General features: G+C 37.0%; 1 protein-coding gene across 1 annotated transcript in view; it reads right to left on the minus strand.

Annotated features, from left to right (window-relative positions):
* LOC136269332 (uncharacterized) overlaps positions 1-22,491 on the minus strand; it is a 35,695-nt gene extending 13,204 nt beyond the window's left edge. Inside the window, exons 1-2 of the mRNA XM_066064885.1 lie at positions 21,710-22,491; positions 10,448-10,594 (exon numbers count right to left, since the gene is read on the minus strand). Coding sequence (XP_065920957.1) covers positions 10,448-10,594; positions 21,710-22,321 — 759 coding nt within the window. The 5' untranslated portion in view covers positions 22,322-22,491. The remainder of the gene's footprint in view (positions 1-10,447; positions 10,595-21,709) is intronic.
* Positions 22,492-22,763: the final 272 nt, after the last annotated feature.

A 22,763-nucleotide genomic window follows, 5' to 3' on the forward strand; every position in this document is an offset into this window, starting at 1 on the left:
CACATTGCAACACTTATTTGTAGATAGTTTATTTGAGGCCGCCTGTTTCTCAGGATTGCTTTTAGTGTATTTTGTAGTTTTGTTGTTTTATAAATACTCTGTGGTTTTATTTATGTAAACAAAAACAACTTAGTCAAGATTGTTAGTCCACAGTGTTTACGTAGAGGTATAGTAACCAAGTGGTTTAGTTTATAGTGAGCCTTATACAGCATGATTCGGTGTAAGGTGCACCGGGAAATTCAGTCGTGAAATGTCCACTAGTATAACTGCAGGTGTAGGCGTCTCCCTTGTTTCCCTTGTTTATTCTACAGTATAATCCCTAAATTCCTTATACTTGTTTGTTTACCTATTTTGTAACATTATTATGACTGATGAACCCACGCATACCGCATTAATAGAAAGAATGGAGCCAGAATTAAAGTTCCGTCTGAATGCATGCCCAAACTATCAATTCCGGACTTGAAGCTATTATGCTTCACTTTCGACTATGCTCAGCCCATAAAACTGCACTACAAACGAAGGACAGTACGAGAAGCGCCTCTGCAATCACTCCATTCAACACAAAAAATATTGACAATTCACGTGCCCCAACTATCAATTACTGACTTGAAAGTGGAAGTGGCCATTACGCTTCTGTTCAGCACGTTGCACGAAGAACAGTACAAAAGGGCTCTGCAATCAATCCAGTCATCATGGAAAATGCGAACGATTTCCATTTACAAACATAGGGAAGCCATTGAGCTACTGTGAATCAACACCTTGGACTGTCGGCAAAAAGAAATGAGACACAAAGGAGAACAAAGTGATGCGTGCATTGTAAGAACTGCAGTATGCCAGGAGCAATGTTGAATAGTGAAAAAATCAAGCCCGTATTCCTTAGCTATTATCGAGTTACACTTGCTGAAGGCATTAGTCAGTCAGTCAGTCAGTCAGTCAGTAGAAAATTTAACTATTGTTTTTTTAACAACTTTTTGGAAGCATTTCAGATCATACTGAAGACACTTTGGGCTTGGATATACCTAACCAATACTGCCAAGGTACCATGGAGGTATTGTGAGGCTGATTTTAGGATGGTATTTGGCCAGAAAAGCCCAAACCTGCATGATCCCTAATATACAGTACTACCGTACTGTTACCTATGGAAAATCTAGAGTGTTCTAAGACATTCTGTGTATGTTCTATCAGAAATCATTGAAAAAATTTGTGCTCTATTAGAGCATTACATAAACTTGGCTACACTATTGTAACTTCTCTTGTTAATATTCCATCAAATCGGAAACGATGTAATAACCATTTTGGTATTGATTGCTATTGGTAGCACACTATAATTAAGACCCACTCATGCCAATTGTCATCATCATAACCATCATAAAAAGTGCTATGCTAGCAAAACATGTGATGCAACAGGCTCGAATTGTATTCTAGCATAAAAGGTGCAGGATTTAGTTGCAACTTGTCAGAAAGTCAAGATACTCTAATAGAATAGTCACTGCAAAATAAAAAAACCTAATAGTACAATCATGCATATGTAATTTGGAAGGAATTTACTTTGTTATAAAAACACTAGTGCAAATAAATACAGGCACTATAATACAACTTTAAATACCCATAGCCATGAACAAGCAAACAAAGCAATTATCAGTGATTATTGCATAGGTCCATTGGCTTTGTTTGGTATTGGATTGGCAGATATTTTTCTGTATTGGTAGAACACTACTTTTTATCATCATTGCATCTGTACATAAGATGAAATTTGTGTAAAAACAAGCTTCAAAGCTAGTTTATGGTTGGCTTTGGGATATTTAAAATACAAATGCTAGGCCTATACAGGCCTAGCCTTCTCACAGGTCCCTAGTGGGATAGCACTTAATATATAAAAGAAGCAAAATTCACTCAAAACAGCCAATGTATAAAAAGGGTGTGACCTTAAAAGGCATGGGTGAAAAATTGTGAAATCAAAGGTGGAGGCCATGCATGAAATGGTTAATGACAATGATGGTTGTATGTATGTATTATTATCATTAACATATCATTGCAGTCATTTACATATCATTGCAGTCATTTCTTGGCCACCACCTTCGATTCACAACTTTTTCACCCAGGCTTTGGAAGGTTACGCTTTTTACAGCTTTTTGTGTGGATTTTGCATTTTGCAAAACCCAAAAGCTGGCCAAAGACCAGCATTGCAGTTTGTTTTAACTGTCTTTTTCTTCTCTTCTACAGCAAGAGAACATCCATAATTTAATTTTAATTGTGCGTTTCTTTATATTGTTTATGTAATATATAAACCATGGCTATGAGGTGTATTGCACTTATCAACAGTAAACTTCCGATGACTGAGGAGGAGGGGTGTATATAAGTGCAATACACCGAAGTGAGCCATGTATACCATGTTTCTGAATTAATCCACACTACATTACTTACTAACAAGCCATACGCACACAAACTAACTTAAAGTATATACTTACACTTAATTCGCCATAGCTTGGCATGGTAGACACGCTGGAAACATCCCCCTCACAATTCAGCTCTCACAATGAAGAATCAAATTGATTGTGGGACTTAGTAAACATATCTCCGTATATCGCCAGGACTTGTCCGTTCATATCAACAAACGTAGGAGCAACGTTACTTACTGCCACCCATCATCAAAGTCACTAGGTATGGGTATAAAATGAGTCCAGTGGGTGGACTCGTACTGGCTGGGGTGATTGATCGCTTAGCGTGACAAAGGCTATTAGCCTGAGTCATCTGGGTGATTAGTCATGCTAGTGTGGGTGTCATTCGCCCGCCCACGTTGGGTTATCAGCCCGTAATCATGACACAGTAATGTGTCATGTGACATCCTAGATGAGTATATATATACTTACCTGGGTGAGTATACATATACTATACTCACCTCAGGTAGGTATATATATACTCACCTGTGTGTTGGGGTGCATATGCCCTATATGCAACCAGCAGCGCCTTTGAAGTTTCACATGATCATGGTATGTATATAACTAATTTTGCAACTGTGATTGTACACCAAACCACTGAAAGGCTCTTATACCATTATCATATCAATTTTCTATTGTATTGTATTTTTACTGTACAGAAACCTCCATACGGAGTATATAGTATAGCAATGCACACAGCAATTATCAGCCTAAGGGCACATTTTGTGTATGTTGCATTTGTTCTCTCCATTAGCGTTCAGTATGTGGGATGAAATTTAGCAGTGAATATTAGAATATTTATGTAGTTTTCTCAGAGCCCACATCAGCGATCAGTCTGGGTACTCCTGGCACTAAAAGGCTTCAGGTGAAGAGCTACGCATCATCACACAAACTTACCAGCTGGAAACTGCACCTTCTTCTCACAATGGCCTGCCAGGTAAAGCTTTCTCTCAGCCCATACACGAGTGAAAGTAGCCTAGTTAAGCGAGACTAAACAAGACTATCAAAGTGTTTTAACCAAACACAAACTGACCTCCAGCAATTGGCAGCAATTTCCAATCATGTTGTTTATTAAGCAGGAGTAGCAACCACTCATCTTCCAATTGAAATAGTCGCTGTCACCCACTTTCAAACACAATTGAACAGTAGTTCGCTTGTCTAGAACCTGTCTGGTCTATTAATAGTGGGCGTCACGTGTCAGCTGTTTTGATCGGCGTTAAATAGAATTGTTGTACGTTTCTATCACCTCCACGAGAACACCCACCCATTATACGATTGTCTCTTCATACAACATGGATTCTATTCCCAGTGAGTGTGAAGCCTTAGGCCTTGTAGTTTTCTCAAACATTATTTATTTATCTATTTCATTATTAATGACATAATTTAAACTGCATTTTGTATTATCTTTAGTACTTGGTTGTATAATTAGACTTTACAACATATAGAAAAGTAGTGTGACAGCTAGGGAAGTTACAAAAGTCAGTGTATGTATAAAACAATATCTTAACCGTTTTAAAGTGCTAAAATTGCTTCAGAATGTGGTTTTAATACAAACACTAAAAATTCTAAATTTCCTGGGGGTAATAACTGCTATTATTATACGTAGCTACAGTCAGCCGCCATCAGCAATCATGGTACTGAATCTGATACCTACAAGCAGTAAAACTTAAACATCCAATGAATCAAGGCACACGGTAGTGTGTCGTGCGGCCCAAGAAGCCGGCGCATAACACCCGTGAGTATATTGACAGGAAGAAAGAAAACGCAATTTTCGCACCTCCGTAGCTCTGTGCTTCCTTGATGAAACAAGACGATTTTTTCTGTGGACATGCCCTCCAACTGCAGCACTCCACATTCCAAATTTGAGCGAAATCGCTTCGAGCGTTCCTAAGATATGCAACTTCAAAAATTGGCTCAGTTTCTTTGGTTTTTTTTTCTTCTTATTTTTCTTTTTCTTGTTGCACACTTACAAAAACTGCTATAAAACTCGAACGCCATATCCGATTGCTTTGAAATTTGGCACACAGAAGGGGGATATAAAGGCACATCTCGGTACCAACTTTGGCTGGAATACGATAAACAGGCAAAGAGTTATGAGCGATTATTCACGAAAAATAATACCAATATGTTGTCACGCCTACAGGGTAAACCGCGAATGGGAAGAAGCTGAAAATCGGTGGGTGAATAGGTTAACTATTGAACCTCAAACCTTTTGTGGTTTGAAAGAAATCGAGCTAAAAACCAGGAAGATAACGAAAAAACCAACAGTGTGTAACAATTACGCAATCGAGATCAGCTAATAAAAAAACGACTGCTTGCCACGCCTACCAGATAAAACGCTTGGGGTAATGCTTTGAAAATCGTTGTACAGATGGAGTAATCATCTTAGAAAGGCTCATCAATGGTGTAGAAGAATCAGACTTAAAGCCACGGAGTTATAACACGAAATCCAACTTGATGCAGCAAGTGCGAGATCGAGATACTCTAATAGAGCAGTCATCCTAATAGAGCAGTCACCCTGAAGAGAATTCAAGAGATCAGCTAGAAATAAGAAACCTGTATAGAGATCAGCTACACACAAGTCACCCTGTAGAGAGATCAGCTAGAAGAAGTTACCTTGTAGGGAGTTCATGCAACTATAGAAAGAGATAGTTCAGCTAGAAAAAATCACCTTGTAGAGTTCAGCTACAAAGAAACCACCATGTAGAGAGTTCAGCTACAAACAAATCGCCCTGTGGAGAGATCAATAGAAGAAGTTACCTTGCAGAGAGTTCAGCTACAAAGAAACCATCATGTAGAGAGTTCAGCTACAAACAAATCTCCCCGTAGAGAGATCAGCTAGAAGAAGTTACCTTGTAGAGAGTTCAGCTTCAAACAAATCACCCTGTAGAAAGATCAGCTAGAAGAGGTCACCTTGTAGAGAGTTCAGTTACAAAACAACCACCATGTAGAGAGCTCAGCTACAAACTAGTGACCTTGTAGAGACATCAGCTAGAAGAAGTTACCTTGTAGAGAGTTCAGCTACAAAGAAACCATTCTGTAAAGAGCTCAGCTGCAAACAAATCACCTGTATAGAATTCAGCTACAAACAAATCACCCTGTAGAGAGATCAGCTAGAAGAAGTTACCTTGTAGATAGTTCAGCTACAAACAAATCTCCCTGTAGAGAGATCAGCTAGAAGAAATTACCTTGTAGAGAGTTCAGCTACAAAGAAAACACCATGTAGAGAGTTCAGCTGCAAAGAAATCACCCTGTAGAAAATTCTGCCAGAAACAAATTGCCCCGTAGAAAGATCAGTTAGAAGAAGTTATCTTGTAGAGAGTTCAGCTACAAAGAAACCATTCTGTAAAGAGCTCAGCTGCAAACAAATCACCTGTACAGAATTCAGCTACAAACAAATCACCCTGCAGAGAGATCAGCTAGAAGAAGTTAACTTGTAGAGAGTTCAGCTACAAAGAAACCATCATTTAGAAAGTTCAGCTACAAACAAATCTCCCTGTAGAGAGATCAGCTAGAAGAAGTTACCTTGTAGAGAGTGAAGCTACAAACAAATCACCCTATTGAAAGATCAGCTAGAAGAAGTCACCTTGTAGAAAGTTCAGTTACAAAGAAACCACCATGTAGAGAGTTCAGCTACAAACTAGCTACCTTGTAGAGACATCAGCTAAAAAAGTTACATTGTAGAGAGTTCAGCTACAAAGAAACCATTCTGTAAAGAGCTCAGCTGCAAACAAATCACCTGTACAGAATTCAGCTACGAACAAATCATCCTGTAGAGAGATCAGCTAGAAGAAGTTACCTTGTAGATAGTTCAGCTACAAACAAATCTCCCTGTAGAGAGATCAGCTAGAAGAAATTACCTTGTAGAGAGTTCAGCTACAAAGAAACCATTCTGTAAAGAGCTCAGCTGCAAACAAATCACCTGTAAAGAATTCAGCTACAAATAAATCACCCTGTAGAGAGATCAGCTAGAAGAAATTACCTTGTAGAGAGTTCAGCTACAAAGAAACCATCATGTAGAGAGTTCAGCTGCAAAGAAATCACCCTGTAGAAAATTCTGCCAGAAACAAATTGCCCTGTAGAAAGATCAGTTAGAAGAAGTTACCTTTTAGAGAGTTCAGCTACAAAGAAACCATTCTGTAAAGAGCTCAGCCGCAAACAAATCACCTGTACAGAATTCAGCTACAAACAAATCACCTGTAGAGAGTTCAGCTACAAACAAATCTCCCTGTAGAGAGATCAGTTAGAAGAAGTTATCTTGTAGATAGTTCAGCTGCAAACAAATCACCCAGTAGAAAGATCAGTTAGAAGAAGTTACTTTGTAGAGAGTTCAGCTACAAAGAACCATTCTGTAAAGAGCTCAGCTGCAAACAAATCACCTGTAAAGAATTCAGCTACAAACAAATCACCCTGTAGAGAGATCAGCTAGAAGAAATTACCTTGTAGATAGTTCAGCTACAAACAAATCACCCTGTAGAAAGATCAGTTAGAAGAAGTTACTTTGTAGAGAGTTCAGCTACAAAGAAACCATTCTGTAAAGAGCTCAGCTGCAAACAAATCACCTATACAGAATTCAGCTACAAACAAATCACCCTGTAGAGAGATCAGCTAGAAGAAGTTACCTTGTAGATAGTTCAGCTACAAAAAATCTCCCTGTAGAGAGATCAGCTAGAAGAAATTACCTTGTAGAGAGTTCAGCTACAAAGAAACCATCATGTAGAGAGTTCAGCTGCAAAGAAATCACCACTGCCCAAATTTCAAGGCAATAGCTCTTTCCAATCTGAAGTTATCAATCGTCAAAGTTGGCAAATTGGATGTGTGTGGAAGACCCCTTTTCGCAAATCCGATCACATATGTATTATATATATAATTTGTACATTTACTGATAAAATATTTAAAGTACATCTACTTCATCTTTTCGTCTTCCTGTAGTAAAGAAAAAAACATAGGTTAAAAAAGTCCCAAAGCTGGCCATAGGCCGGCTTTGGGGTATACAAATACAAAAAGAAATGAAATCTAATCCAAAACAGCCAAGCTGTAAAAAAAGTGTGCGGCCCTCAGAAAGGCTATGGTGAAAAAAGATGTGAAATCCAAGGTGGCGGCCAAGAAATGGCTGTGATGGTAGGTTAATGGTAAAAACTTTAATAACGACAATTCAGGTGAATTTTTGTGCCGCTTCACAAAATTTACCTGAATTGTCATTATTAAAATTTTTACCATTAACCTACCATCACAGCCATTTCTTGGCCGCCACCTTGGATTTCACATCTTTTTTCACCATAGCCTTTCTGAGGGCTGCACACTTTTTTTACAGCTTGGCTGTTTTGGATTAGATACTTATTACATTAATTTTATGCAATTGTACACAATTTGTGTTACATGATATGTTTAAATGAGGATGGATTAGAGTGCTGGATTAAGACATAGCTGGAGTTGCCAAGAGCAGACCACAGTAAGATTGGGATAAAAGCAGAGTATTTCAACTGTCTGTTACCTACGTACAACTAGTGCTGGGTGGTATTGAAAAATAGCAAACGGTATACCTTCCATAAAAAGTATCATGGTATTACTAAATATCACGGTATTAATGTTAAAGCCATTGGTATTAAAGTAACTGCCATTTACCTCAACAAAAGCGCCAAATACCCATGGTAGCTCAGCAAACCTCAGGTGCAAATTACCACAAACAAACTTGTTTACATAGCTTGGTTAGCTGACTACATCAGCACCTGCTTACAAACATTGTCACGTCTCTGGTTACCTTCTAAATATGGGATGAAACAAACCCACAGGGAGGCCATAGTGTCCAGACAGTATGGCGGTATTAAAAAAAAAAAAAACAGGCGATATCAAAACCGGTATGACTTAAATATCACAGATTACTAACAATACTGGTATATCGCCCAGCTCTACGTACAACTGATATCTGAAATATGTATATATTTAACATGAGCCGTGTCATTTGTACTAAAATGATCACATGATGCCGTAGATATGCTGCAAGACCAAAAATAAAATAAAAAAATTAGGAGAACAAATGCTCAATCCTAGAATTTCATGGATATGTCAGTGTGCACAAGTAGAAAAGTTTGCTGAGCTATCATGGGTATTTGGCGCTTTTGTTGAGGTAAATGGCAGTTACTTTAATACCAATGGCTTTAACATTAATACCGTGATATTTAGTAATACCATGATACTTTTTATGGAAGCTATACCGTTTGCTATTTTTCAATACCGCCCAGTACTAGTTGTACGTAGGTAACAGACAGTTGAAATACTCTGCTTGTATCCCAATCTTACTGTGGTCTGCTCTTGGCAACTCCAGCTATGTCTTAATCCAGCACTCTAATCCATCCTCATTTAAACATATCATGTAACACAAATTGTGTACACTTGCATAAAATTAATGTAATAAGTATTCATTGGATGTTTAAGCTTTACTGCTTGTAGGTATCAGATTCAGTACCATGATTCTCACAATTTAAAGTGCAATCTCACATCCTCAAATCTCCATAGTCGGATAATCACTGATTGTAATTGCATACTAATACATCCCTTATGTATATGTGCCAGTCAATTCCTCTAGAATTGTACTACTGTGAATCTTTTCTACCTGCACACACAATGTTGACCATGCACTGTTTGCACATGGTCCATTAGTAGGTTGTCCCGTTGGTGATTGTACTTGGTTGTATTTTCCCCGGGCCTAGTAATAATAATAATACTTTCGTTTATATAATTGCACCCTTAACTACCATAGCTAGGTACATTATCTCCACTTGTCATATCATGCCACTTGAAAAGATTGATGACTAACAGTTCAATACAAAACTCCAATTCAGGAACAATTGTAATTGTGGCTGGCTAGGTTTATCACTGATTGCAATAAGATTCTCAGCACAACTCTAGGCTGAGCTGGAAGAACGTCCACCACACTGGTCATCATGTGCTTCGATCATTATACGCACGAATATAGTAGAGCGATAAACAAGTGGTAACGTGAAGTCGGCAGGGCTGCACATCCTTTTCCTGTATTAAAGGTTGGGATGGTTAGAAACAGATATAAATTAATGTATGTCATATCTGATGACATGCATAACTACTGTACGGAGCTACCCAATTAGTGTGTATTAGCTTAGCTGGGCATGTGCTCACGTGACTGGCTGGGTTGTGAAAATCTGCTATGGCAGTGGCCATAGTGGCAGTAGTGCTTCCACCAGCCCTGATGTGTCTTGATACAGGGTAATAGATGAGGACACTTAAAATACTATAGAGTATCAAAAGCTGTAATTCCAGGTAACTTGTTCAATGACCAATACAACTGCTCATGGAAAGCAGCTTTACTTGTAAGAGCTAAACAAACTTCATAAAATGCATACTTTTGAGGTAGCTAGCTAAAAAGTTTTTTTAGTTAGACAAAAATAAGTTTCCAAACTAACTTATGAAACATAATTACAGTGGATTCTTATCTGAACACCTGGGTACCAATTTAATTCAGTATTGCTAAAGTGTGTAGAAGTATAATAATCATATTCTTATATAGACTTTTAGATTTTCTATAGATTGCAACCTTATGGTACGGCCACCATTAATTTATTGCTTGTTTTTCATTTCACAAGTAGAATAGCTATATTCTAATAGAATGCACATAGCACTGAAACACTCTAACTGAACAGTCACTTGTACATTTTGATAATCCTATATATGCAGAATTGGGATTTGAATAGCTGAATACTCTCTGCATGCATACCATATTTATGGCCAATGTACTAGAATTTCACCGCAGACCAACAATCCCTGACTGTAACGTGACTGGTGATGGATTCATGTGGTACTCTAGAGGTGTACTTCTGTGGTGCACTCGCCTCCGAGTTTTTGTGTTTACTAAACTACAAGCATTAGTATTGCTTTAATGCCTCTTTGACCAGAAAATGAGTTACTACACATTGTATAGGCAACTTATACATACTGTAAGTGTGTGCACTACATACTGTACAGACATTAAGTACCTTTAGAGTACATCGAATAGTAGCAGATTTACTAATTTTATTGACATCACTGTGTTGTTTGCTGTGATCATCATTAGTGTCTCCTACATTTCTACCATCAGTTTCAACATAAACTTGATTCCTCACAACAAAAACAGTTGGCTGACTCTGTGCATTAGATAAAAATATGGTATGTGCCTAAATGACCATCGCTCTCTGTGACATGTACGTACACATACATATAAATTTGAACAAGTATAGAAGTTTCAATAGCTAAGTAGTATATACCATTTCCTACAAAATTTTCAATACCAAAAATGACAATGTACATAGGTAAATTTCCTTGAGCCAACGTTTCCATCTACCATAAATCAAGAAATGTTTGTGTTTTAAAATTTTCGTGTTTAAGTTGTTCTTTGGGTTAATTTTTGTGTGCTAGAGCTATTGCTGTGAACCAGTATGTAAATACCGGTTTAGCCCACCCACTTGGTAAACCATAAATTACCCCTGCTGACAAGACCCTAAAGCTTCTAGCAGGCTTGTATAGAGTAACTATTACATCTGCCAATATCAATTAACCGGTTAACTGCCAGTTATTAGAAAACAGGTTTTGAATTTGTTATCAGGTTCACAGCTCTAGTTAGAGCACCACAAAAATTTGTAACATTGAAGACTGCATGTGTTGCACGTACTATCAGTAGCTACAAAATAAAAGTTTCATCGGATAATGAATTTTGAACAGCAAAACACCCTATGCAGCATGAGCAGTGGAGAGGCATGAAGAACGATGATCGATGTAGTTAGCTACATATGTAGCATCTTCAGTAAGACATTGCATTTTGGGATGAAAAGTAAGGTTTATTTATGAAGGTACTCATACACTCTTGCAAGATTGCTATAAAAATATATGTACGTACAGTATCATGTGCCATCATCTGCTTTAATTTCTGTGTGTTAAATTCTTGCGAATGCAGCAACCTACAGTTTTTAGCATCGAAAAATTTCCAATTTACAGTACATGGCACAAGTGCTTCATGTAAGCAATTACATAAATACTGTAGTATAACTGTACCATTACTAGTTATCCTGCAGCTGCTTGTGTTACAAGATAGCCATGCGTAATGACTACAATGACTTTTATTAATGAATATGAAACTAATTCAAAGGTCTTGTGAACTATGTACAAAAATATCATACTATCTTTAACCTCATACAAAACAGCTTGGCTGTACAAAAGGATGCATCCACAAAAGCAAGAAACTTACATCTGGTACAGCCAAGAATCAATGTTAATACAACCAATCATATTTTACAAAATCGAACAGGTTGGTCCTTTATAATTAATTGACTTATGCAATCTTGCTGCATTCCTAATTAATTTCTTTCAATCTAGTAATTTGGCAACCTTTTATCAATAGTCTGTGTAGAGAGAAAAAGCAGCCAAATTTGTAGTCAATTCGAATTAATCATGAATGCAGCAAGACAGCACAAGTTATTGATAAAAAAAATTGTAAAATATGGCTAGTTGTACAGTATTAACATTCATTCTGGCCACACTAGATATCAGCTCTTTTAATAGACAAATTTCATAATGAAAAAATTAACCGTTGCGCCTAGCAATCTATATTTTACATTATTTAGTCAACTCTCTAAGTAAAAGGATAGCATATTTAAGTCATGAGATATCACATTTTGAAATTAATACATTGTCAATGAGAGGGGCAACAATTGCCCCTTCTGGACAATCACATAAATCATGAGATTCAAAAATGTCATATATTATGACCTGTATACACTATCTATTTAAATTGGAGAGATTATTGTTGACATTCACACCTACAAATTGTGTAAAAATAGAGAAATTATTTATTTTTTTTGAATTTTTGGTTTTTGCATATGTTGATATCCCTTAATTATGTGACTGCCCAGAAGGGGCAATTGTTGCCCCCTAACATGATATGTATAGGAAAACTACAAACTTCAAGATGTAATATCTTATGACACATATATGCTATCCTTTTAAAATTTGGAGGAGTTACTTTAGATCCACACAAACACAGCCAAGCTATGAAAAAATGGTGCAGCCTTAAAAAGTCTGGGTGAAAAAGTTGAGATCAAAGGTGGCAGCCAAGAAATGGCTGCAATAACGTTAATGCTAATAACTTTCAATAATGATTGTGTCAACATCTATTAGCATTGCAGCCATTTCTTGGCTGCCACCTTTGATCTCACCACTTTTTTCACCCAGGTTTTTTAAGGCCGCACCATTTTTTCATAGCTTGGCTGTTTTTGAGTAGATTTCACTTCTTTTTGTATGCTATAAGGTCCCAAAACCAGCTTATGGCTGACTTTGGGATTTGTTTTTACTCACATTTGTTCTTATCTATACAGACACAATGATGATTATCGAAGACGGCAATTGACACACTCCTATTGTTTAAGAAGTTAAATGACAATCCTTTATTACTGTCCTCATCAACTCAATTTTCAAATCTTTGGATCTATTTAAAAGAAGCTTTCTTGGTGCAATCGATGACATATGGGCATCTACTCCTTTACGACATCAGACTGAGAGGCTCTGAAGAGGGTGGTCCGCTGTTTTGAAACTGCTACTGACATCTTTGTGTATAATTATAAGTTGTATGTTCTTTAGATGTTATTGTATATGAATTTCCTACAAACTTTTCCTATTATGCTCATTTTTATGCTTTCCTTAGTCCAATTTCCAATTGTGTCCCAAAATTTAAGATAAAACAAACTACAGAGTTGTAAACGTGCTGTATTGCATGCTTTATTTCAATATTTGGTAACATTATTATAATACTCCAATAGAGTGCACATTTTTGAGGATTCTAATAGAACATAGATAGAATCAGTGTTGGGGGTAACGCATTATGTAATATTATTACTTTTGTGATAACTAAGTAATATAACGTAAGTTACAAAAACAGGTAATATAACTCAAGTTACTTTACTTACAAATGTAATGCGTTACCTAAGTAATATAGTTACTGCAACAAGTCTAATATTATGTAATATTATTACTACAAGTGACAAAGTTACTAATCTCGTTAGTGATCCACTGAGTAACGCCTACCCACAACGAAGTAATGAAGCCTACTGAATGAAGCTTATTCACCAGCTTCTTACTTGTAACCAAGATTTGCACATTGCCCAACAATGCAATCATGTCACGTGGTAAGTTTGTAATTTCACACATGACAGCTTAAGGCTGTGTACACAAAGTAATATAATATGTAATATTATTATAGTTACTTTATTTTATGGGTAATATCTAACTGTAACTAAATAGTTCAGTTGCAAGTAATATGTAACTAGTTACTTTTACAAAGTAACTGTCCCAACACTGACAGAATGTTCTGAAACAATCAATCTAGAACTCCATTGGTAGATGTACTGCATGTTTTACTTCAATGTTTGGTAATAATAATTGTAATAGCTACTTTAATAGAGTGCACATTTTTGAGGACTTCTAATAGAACACAGAATGTTCTAGAGCAATCTATGCTTTACTTCAATATTTATTGCAATACTCTAATAGAGTGCACATTTTTGAGGAATTCTAATACAACATACATAGAATGCTCTAGAACTTTCATTGGTAAAGATCTATTGCATGCTTTACTGCAATATTTTGGTAATATCAGGAGCTTAAGGAGCATAACACTCACGATATAGCTGTGTTCTATCTTTTGTTAATGAAACATGTCCTTATAAAGGGAGCAGTAATTTCCTGGGCTGTGCTTGGTTATGTTAACAGGTGCTAGCATTTAATATGCAGCCATAGAGTGTCAGTAATACTGGTAGGGTAATTAAAAGAATCATTTCAACACAGCTCTGTTTCTGGTCCTCAGTACAGCACAGAGAGCTTACAAAACATATGGCTACTTAGTTCATTGTTAAGAGTTGTTCAGTCTCTTGTAGTATACAAATAGCACACAAGTACTTAGACTCATCATGGCTTCCTTTGAAAATTAACAGCTTAAAAGTGATGATGCAATAAACCACTGAGTAGCAGTGAATATAGGATGAATGCCCTACATGGACTGAGGTTTAAGTAATTAGTAACCACTAGTATCAGTAATACTAATCTAATAGAGTGCACATTTTTGAGTACTTCTAATAGAACACACACAGAGCTAGAATGTTCTAGAACAGTCTAGAAAAATCTAGAGCTTCCACTGGTAGATCTAGAAGATCTGTGAATTTATAAACCTTTAATTAACTTGTAATGTAAGCAGATGTAAAGTAGAGTTTTCATTTATAAAGTAATTGAAGTGATCAGCCAAGATTTGAGTGGTTCAGTGATTAAGGGTGATAGATATGGAGGTCCCTGGTTGGAACTCTGGTAAGCTTTTTTTTGACATTTTTTGTGCACATCTTTTACCCCACGGTGACTACTCTATTAGAGTATCTCGATCCCACGATTTTACACTTGTTGTTTGGTTTTTGGTTTATAACTTTGTAGCTGTAAGTCTGTTGCCTTTCTTACCATCAAAAGGCACTGCTGCAATTATCAGCCTATGTACACATGAATTTTCAAGTTATTCCCATACTCAGTTTACCCTGTAGCCGTGACAACAGTTTCATCTTTTTTGACTTGAATAAATGCTCATAACTGCTTGGATATTTATCAGATTCATAGCAAACTTGGTACGTGAATTTACCTTTATACGCTCTTCATTTGTGCCAAAGATCAATGCAATCGAGTTACATGTTTGCATTTTATAGCAATGTTTGTAAAGTGTGCGAAAAGAAATCGAAGCCCCTGTAGCCCCTCTACGGCTTAAGAAAAAAAAAAGGAAATTAAAACAAAACTTTGGACGCCCACATCTCAAAAATGGCTCTTGCGAATTTAATCAAGTTTGCTGTGTGGCATACCCCACCAGGGGGACAGGTATAAACCAAAAACGGTGTGCTTTGGAGAAGGGACCATGGAGCTATGCACATGTGAAAAAGCTGCTCTCTTTCTTCCTGTCAATATACTCACGGTGTGGTGCGCTGGTTACTTGGCCACACGACACACTACTGTGTGTCTTGATACTGTCACTTACATATTACGCAAAATTCAGGTTGCTAGAGATAACAAATATTTTTCTACGTTATAAAGCCTTATTATGAAATTTGTCTATTGCCAGCAGAGTTGGGGTCATTACTCTACTTATGTAACTCGTTACAGATTACTTGTTACTTCATTGTAACATGTCACACTTACATATTACTCCCAGTTACACTGGGACATTGGAAACAGTGGAAATTGAAAACTGAAACTGAAAAACTAAAATTGGTCAAAATCTCATATTAACAGGTACCTCTTAACAAAGACCACCTCTATAATAAGACCGCCTCTAAAATAAGACCACCTCATTATAGTAGTTATGTTAAGTAGGTCCAAAAATATGGCTAAGCTGTACTCATAGTGTAATAAAGTATCAATCAATCAGACAGTACTTAACAGTTAAAATGACAGCTGCAGGGTTGTACAAAAGGATATACTATCTTACCATGCCAAGACCATCCATGGTCATGTCACAAATGAAAATGGAGCAATTGCATGCATAATTTACTCCGCTGATACTGGATTTGATATTGAATTTCTCATCAATATCATTGCGCATGATTTAGGAGTTGCAGTTACAAAATCAACATAAATGATTCTTGACTTTGTGACTTGATAATTGTTAGGCACACATAATAAGCATCTTTGAAGATTTAAAAACCTGAGGTGACATCAGTAATTACCGAGGCACAGGTAATTATTGACATAACCTCAGGTTTTAAAATCCTCGAAGGCACCTATCACGAGTGTCTAACTATTACCAAGACACAAAGTCCAAGATCATTAATTTAACTATGCAACTCTTAAATCATGCACAATTCATGAGAAATCCATTATCAAATCCAGTATCAGCAGAGTAAATTATGCATGCAATTATCCCATTTTCATTGTGACATGACCATGGACTTTAGGTCTTGGTATGGTAAGATAGTATATCCTTATGTACAACCCTGCAGCTGTCATTTTAACTGTTAAGTACTGTCTGATTGATTGATACTTTATTACATTATGAGTACACCTAATGGCCTTTTTGTTAGACCTAGCGGTCTTATTATACAGGTGGTCTTATTACAGAGGTGGTCTTTGTTAAGAGGTACCTGTTAATATGAAGTTTTGACCAATTTTAGGTTTTCAGTTTCAGTTTTAGTTTTTTAGTTTCAGTTCTTCAGTTTCAGTTTTTCAGTTTTCAATTTCCACTGTTTCCAATGTCTCCGTTAACATACATATTACTCCCCATTACACTTACATAGTGCTCCCAGAAAAAAATAGCAAGTTACATGTTACACATTACTCTGAGGTAGTAATATTATTACATTGTTCATTACAAGCCTTAAACTAAGCCTAACCTTCTAATACAGGCTCCCAGCTGCAGCCTATAACTACAAGTGACATGAGTGAGACACGCATTTCCCTGTAGTTTAGCCTCAACAACATACTATGTTGTAGTATCTTGGTCTCAAGGGCACTACCCATACTCTATCACTTTTTGCTCTTGCCTGTAAGGCTGTCTTCAGTGCTGTCAGGACCCAAAATGCAACCAATTGCATGCTGAATACAATCTGCATTAAAAGGAAGTAACATATTACAATTTCCGAATGTAATATCTGTTATATATTTTATAGTTATAACATGCTTACAAGGGATTTTACTAAACTATATGCACTACTCCTGAGAGTGTGCAGAGCTCAAGGGAGAGTACATATATTTAGTCATACCTCAAGTAATCGTGTTATAACTGGTATGTTCTACACCCCAGTAGATGAAACGATTATAGATAGCAATTTATAGTAAAACAGCACCTGTTGGAGATTGAAATCAGTAGAAATCGTTGATGGATTAGACATTTCAGAGTCTTAAGTGGTGCCACGTCCATCTACTTGCGATTACTGAGTTATCCACAAAGTAGACAAGAGTTCATCAAAATCCCTTTTACTAACTCAGGTGAATAATTATTGGTTGATTTAGGCACTTGTTATTAGAGACTTGTTTACCATTTAGATAAGGATTTTGTGGCATGTGTGAAGTTACACCATATATGGTAAGCATAGTCACAAAGTGTGGTATATCACTTATATACCACAGCATGGCACTTTTGATCTCCACCACAGGTGTAGTATATTACTTGTTACTGTGTCATGTGATGCATTATATTACTCATTACTAGAACTGTACTGATACTACATTTTACATCCGATACCAATATCCAATATTTATTGTCTATTTCCGATACAGGTTTTCTAATGAACCAATATCATATACACAGCCAATACTTCAAAATCGAACTGATATGCGTTAACAGTGTATGTAGCATGATCACTATGGCTGTGTTAAATTACTACAATTACTATGCTTTTTCAAGACACACGGTAGTGTGTCGTGTGGCCCAAGAAGCCGGCGCGCCACACCGTGAGTATATTTACAGGAAGAAAGAAAAGGCGATTTTCACACCTATGTAGCTCTGTGATCCCTTATCCGATTGGAACCAGTTTCACTACAGAGGTACCCGCCAGGTAGGCCATGCCACATACCAAATTTGAAGGAAATCTCCCCAGCCGTTTCTGAGATATGAATGGCCAAAGTTTCGTTTTAATTTCTTCATTTTTTCCTTCTCAGTAGGGGGCTACGGGGGCTTCGATTTCTTTTCACACACTTTGCAAAAATTGCTATATAACACAAACTTGTACCTACATTGTATCGATATTTGACACAAGTAAAGAGCGTATAAAGGTACATTCGCGTACCAAGTTTGCTATGAATCTGATAAATATCCAAGGAGTTATGAGCATTTATTTACGTGAAAAAGATGAAACTTTTGTCACAGCTACAGGGTAAACTGAGTAGAGGAATAACTTGAAAATTCGTGTGTACATAGGCTGATCATCGTAGGAGTGCCTTTTTGTGGTTAGAACAGCTTACAGCTACAAAGTTATAAAGCAAAAACCGCGCAAGTGTAAAATTGCGGGGTCGAGATACTCTAATAGAGCAGTCACTGGGGGAGAAAAAAAAGTGCATAAAAAATGTCAAAAAAATGAACTGATCATGACCAGAGAGTTCGAACCAACGACCTCCATACCTAACACCTGCATCCTTAACCACTGAACCACTGCTATCTCGGCTGATCACTTCACTTAATTTCTACCTTTTAAATGAAAATTCTAGCTTAATAAGTAAAACTGATCTACCAATAGAAAATCTAGATTATTCTAGAACATTCTATGTGTGTTCTATTAGATGATTTCAGCGAAAGCAAAAATGTGTGCTCTATTAGAGCATTAGCACCATACTATTGTTGCAACACTTTGAGGCTCAGTCTAGTAGCTATTTCATCAAATTGGAGCCATTTTCGTATCTATCAGTGGTATATTTATAGTATTAACTTAGTGTCACCCCCAGGCGGTCTGCGAGCAGATTAGTAAGACCGACTCATGCCAATCATTATCATCATAATCATCATAATAAGTGCTATGCTAGCAAAACTTGTGACACAACAGCCTGGAAATCATATCCCAGTAAAAAGGTGCAGGATTTTCTTTGTTTAAAGTTGAGCAACTGCATCTTGCATGAAAAATCGAGATACTCTAATAGAACAGTCACTGCAAAATTATGTTTGAATGTTCTGATTGACTGATTGATTTGTGACTGGGATAAGCAGCTTGTTGCTGATAGTATCCCAGGGAGCTGAAACATTACCAGCTCTAGTACAACAATGTACAACAACTAAATAGGTTAAAACAAAAAAAATCAACCAACTAAAAAACCAAAAAAAGTGGAGCAAAAAACCCTCAGAAAAAGAAGAAGAAAAACTTAACTACCGTGGGATTTGAACCCAAACCAACTCATGATAGATAAGAATAGTAGGTCAGAATAGAACTACTGAGTTTTACCATTTGACAACAAAGTCACTCCATCCAATAAGGCACTTTTTATGGTACTCATACCTACTTTTAACAGTGCATATAACTCCAGTGAAGTATCTGCATTGTAGACTACTGCAAAAGTATTACATACCGTAAATGACGAAAGTTTGTTGAGATTCAGTTTGGTGAGACTTAAGTTTGGTGAATTAGCATGTGAACAGGTTGGCGGACAAACGTTTGGCAAATCACCATGCAGCTAATATGGAACTATGTACTGAATAGCTGATTGGTAAATAAAGTTTGGCAACTTTCCTCGATACGCCAAATTTTCCAAACTCTAGTCACTCCAAACTTTCGTCATTTACAGTACAAATTACAAATTTAATGTGCTATCCCCAACTCTCCAGTTATTTTTACTTCCTTGGACACATCCTTTTAGTGCCAAGCTGCTTTTGCATGGGTTCATTTTGTCAGTATTAGATAGTACCTAAAAGGTAAGGTAGCTAATTATAATCAGACTACATCACGCATAGTATGTAATGAGGCATTTCAAATCCAATAGATTCACTCAATGGTCACCATGCAATGATTTGTTGAACTGTTTAGAATTGTGATGTTAATGCAAATCACACACCATATTACCTTGAACTACAGCCAGTCACATATGAATATCTGGTCCTGTTTAGTGGCACGAGCATAGAGCACTACAAAAGAAATAGATGCTGGGTCTCAAATAACACCAGTTCTCAAAAGAATGGCCAGGTGCAGACAATTCTTTACAGTGTCACAAACTATGAGGTTAACAACGTTGTGAAAAGCACTTTATGGCTGCCTTCTTTTAGACTTCAACCTGTACTACAGTGGAACCTCTCTTAAAGGACTCCCTGAGTTAAGGAAACCTCTGTACTAAGGACAAAGATTTTGGTCCCAACAGGTCCAACTCCATACATTTTTACCTCTAAAAGAGGAAAACCTCTACATTACAACCAAAAATTTCTGGTTCCAAAGTGTCCGTTATAGAGAGGTTCCACTGTATATATTAACCCTTAAACCTGCAGAAAACTTTTCGGAAATGCATGTTTACACAATATGGGCATGCATGGCGACACTAGGTGGGACTTAATTCTTACAGCCTACAAATACACATAGATTAAAAGTTTGTTTACTGGGCTACTTGGAGAAGGTTAAATGAACACTGTAACTACAGTGGCTTACTGGTTATGAAGTGGTGAACAGCGACAAGTCACGTCTCCGTGTTTCTAAATTCTTGCCACGTGTTTAATTTCGATTGTGGGTTTACTCACGTGAGTCATATATGGCCTGATGCAGAATTTCACGAAGAGTTGAATGAAAGTTGTTGCAAAGTGATAGGATCAGCTACCATCAATCAAGTTATCGACCATTTTATAAAGGTATGTAAAGGGTTTGCGTGCTTCCGTACCGAAAAGTTATTTTCACGGCTAGTTTTGGCTTCACCATTAATTTTAGCATTAGGGTAAAACCCTAGGTATCATTTTGATCCTTGCTACACCACGAGTACAATGACATAAATTGCATAGCTCTAGGACGGACGCTTCCAAAGTTACAGCGCTTTGTGCAAAGCATGCATATTTATTAATTGTAAATCCAGTTTTCTGGATTGTGCGGGTTTAAGGGCTAAGGAATACATCAAAGATGAAAACGTCACAGTTTTCAGGATAGGGTTAGCAAAGCAAATGGCAAAATATGAAATTGCCTAGATCTTAATGCATCCTCACAAATTTGAAAGATATCATATAGCTATAAGCAAAATGACAAGCACTGTTGTAATAATTATCACCATTAATTATGTCATTATACAACCATCAGAAATAATTCCTTCAAGGCAAAAAGCATAAAATACTACACAGTGATCTCACAGTAATTTTTACCTATTAGGATAAGATAACAAACAATTCCTTTACATATACTTGTATTCATTGTATGTGACAATAAATTATTGGTTGCAGAGTGGATGCATGCATGCATACACATGCCTCAAGAATATAATGACCAGTAGCTCTGCAACAAAAGTTTACACTGTAAAGAGCAAAGAGGATGAGCACTTGACACATCATTGAGTTGCTGGGTGAAAGCAATGACACATATCTCTATATAAGGGATCTATAACCATCTATACCACATGATAACAAATCAGGATGGATAAATATTCACTCAGTGTGCTTCATATGAAGTTCTGATGTTTAACATTAACGTAATGTCCTGATCTATTGATCAAAAGTTACAACCCTATACTTTCCCTGACCAGGCACAGTTATGTATACTGTAACAATAACTAGCTTTATTTCAATAGACATGAATGCTCACTTTTTCAGATGCTGGTGCACACTTTTTTGGTGAAGTCGTATTGCCAGGTGATGGTGATGGAGCGCGCAGTTCACTTATCATTGGCGTACAATCATCGATTTGTGTACCATCTACAACAACTCCATCAGTTTCTGAATATGTACTATCTGTTGGGTATATGGCACTGTGTTGGTGTGCTGGTGACGACGAAACTGTCACCAAACTAGACTGTAAAGGGTCGTAACTATCTAAGCATATAGGAGACAGTGGTAATCTTTGATCATCACTCACACTAGATGTAGAACTTATTAACCTTTGATGATGTTCCTGTAGTTTAGAACGTAGTTTAGTCCATAGCTTCTCGTGTGGTTGGTAGTCAGCTGTTTCATTCAGTGCATCAAGGAAATCTTGTAATGCTGACAATCCTTTATCAGCTAGCGCTTTTATATACAAGTCTGTGTTCTTCTGGCGGTCTCCTTTACTGATGTTACTCAGTTCTTCAAGGTCATGTGTCGTTAATCTACTCTTCGAGTACAATAAAGCGGTAATCTCATTGGGTCTTAACTGTTCCACGATGTCGGGAAACGATTCTTGTAACACCTTATTGGCTATACGGTCCTCTTGTGAAGTCATAACAAACCACAGATTTTAGTACTAGAACTAGCTACGCTACGTAGTCCTTTTTGTCTATGTCAGGTATGCCAAAATTTGGCTTCCTCAGTTGTAAGGCCCCTATTTGGTGATTATTAGTTTCTCATCCACCGCCCGCATCCTTCTTAGGCTACCGCATGGTAAGCCATTATTAACTCTGTGAATGCTCAGAAGAACACGTGATACGAAACCGTTATAATTTTTTTTGGTTGATGAACACTACAGTGCACTGTGTATCGCCAGGAGAGCTGTTGTTTTCTTTAGCAAATTGCTGCAGTGGATCCACCCAGTTGCAATCGTGTTCTCAGTATCGACTTCATCAAAGCAGGCTTTCAAGTTGACTGTCGAAAAACAGTTGGCGATACGAAAAGTAGAATCAGCTGGTGAAGGAAATGTTTGAGTAAGAAAGAAAGACAATTGGACA

Source organism: Dysidea avara, chromosome 10 (genome assembly GCF_963678975.1).
Source record: "Dysidea avara chromosome 10, odDysAvar1.4, whole genome shotgun sequence".
NCBI lineage: Eukaryota > Metazoa > Porifera > Demospongiae > Dictyoceratida > Dysideidae > Dysidea > Dysidea avara.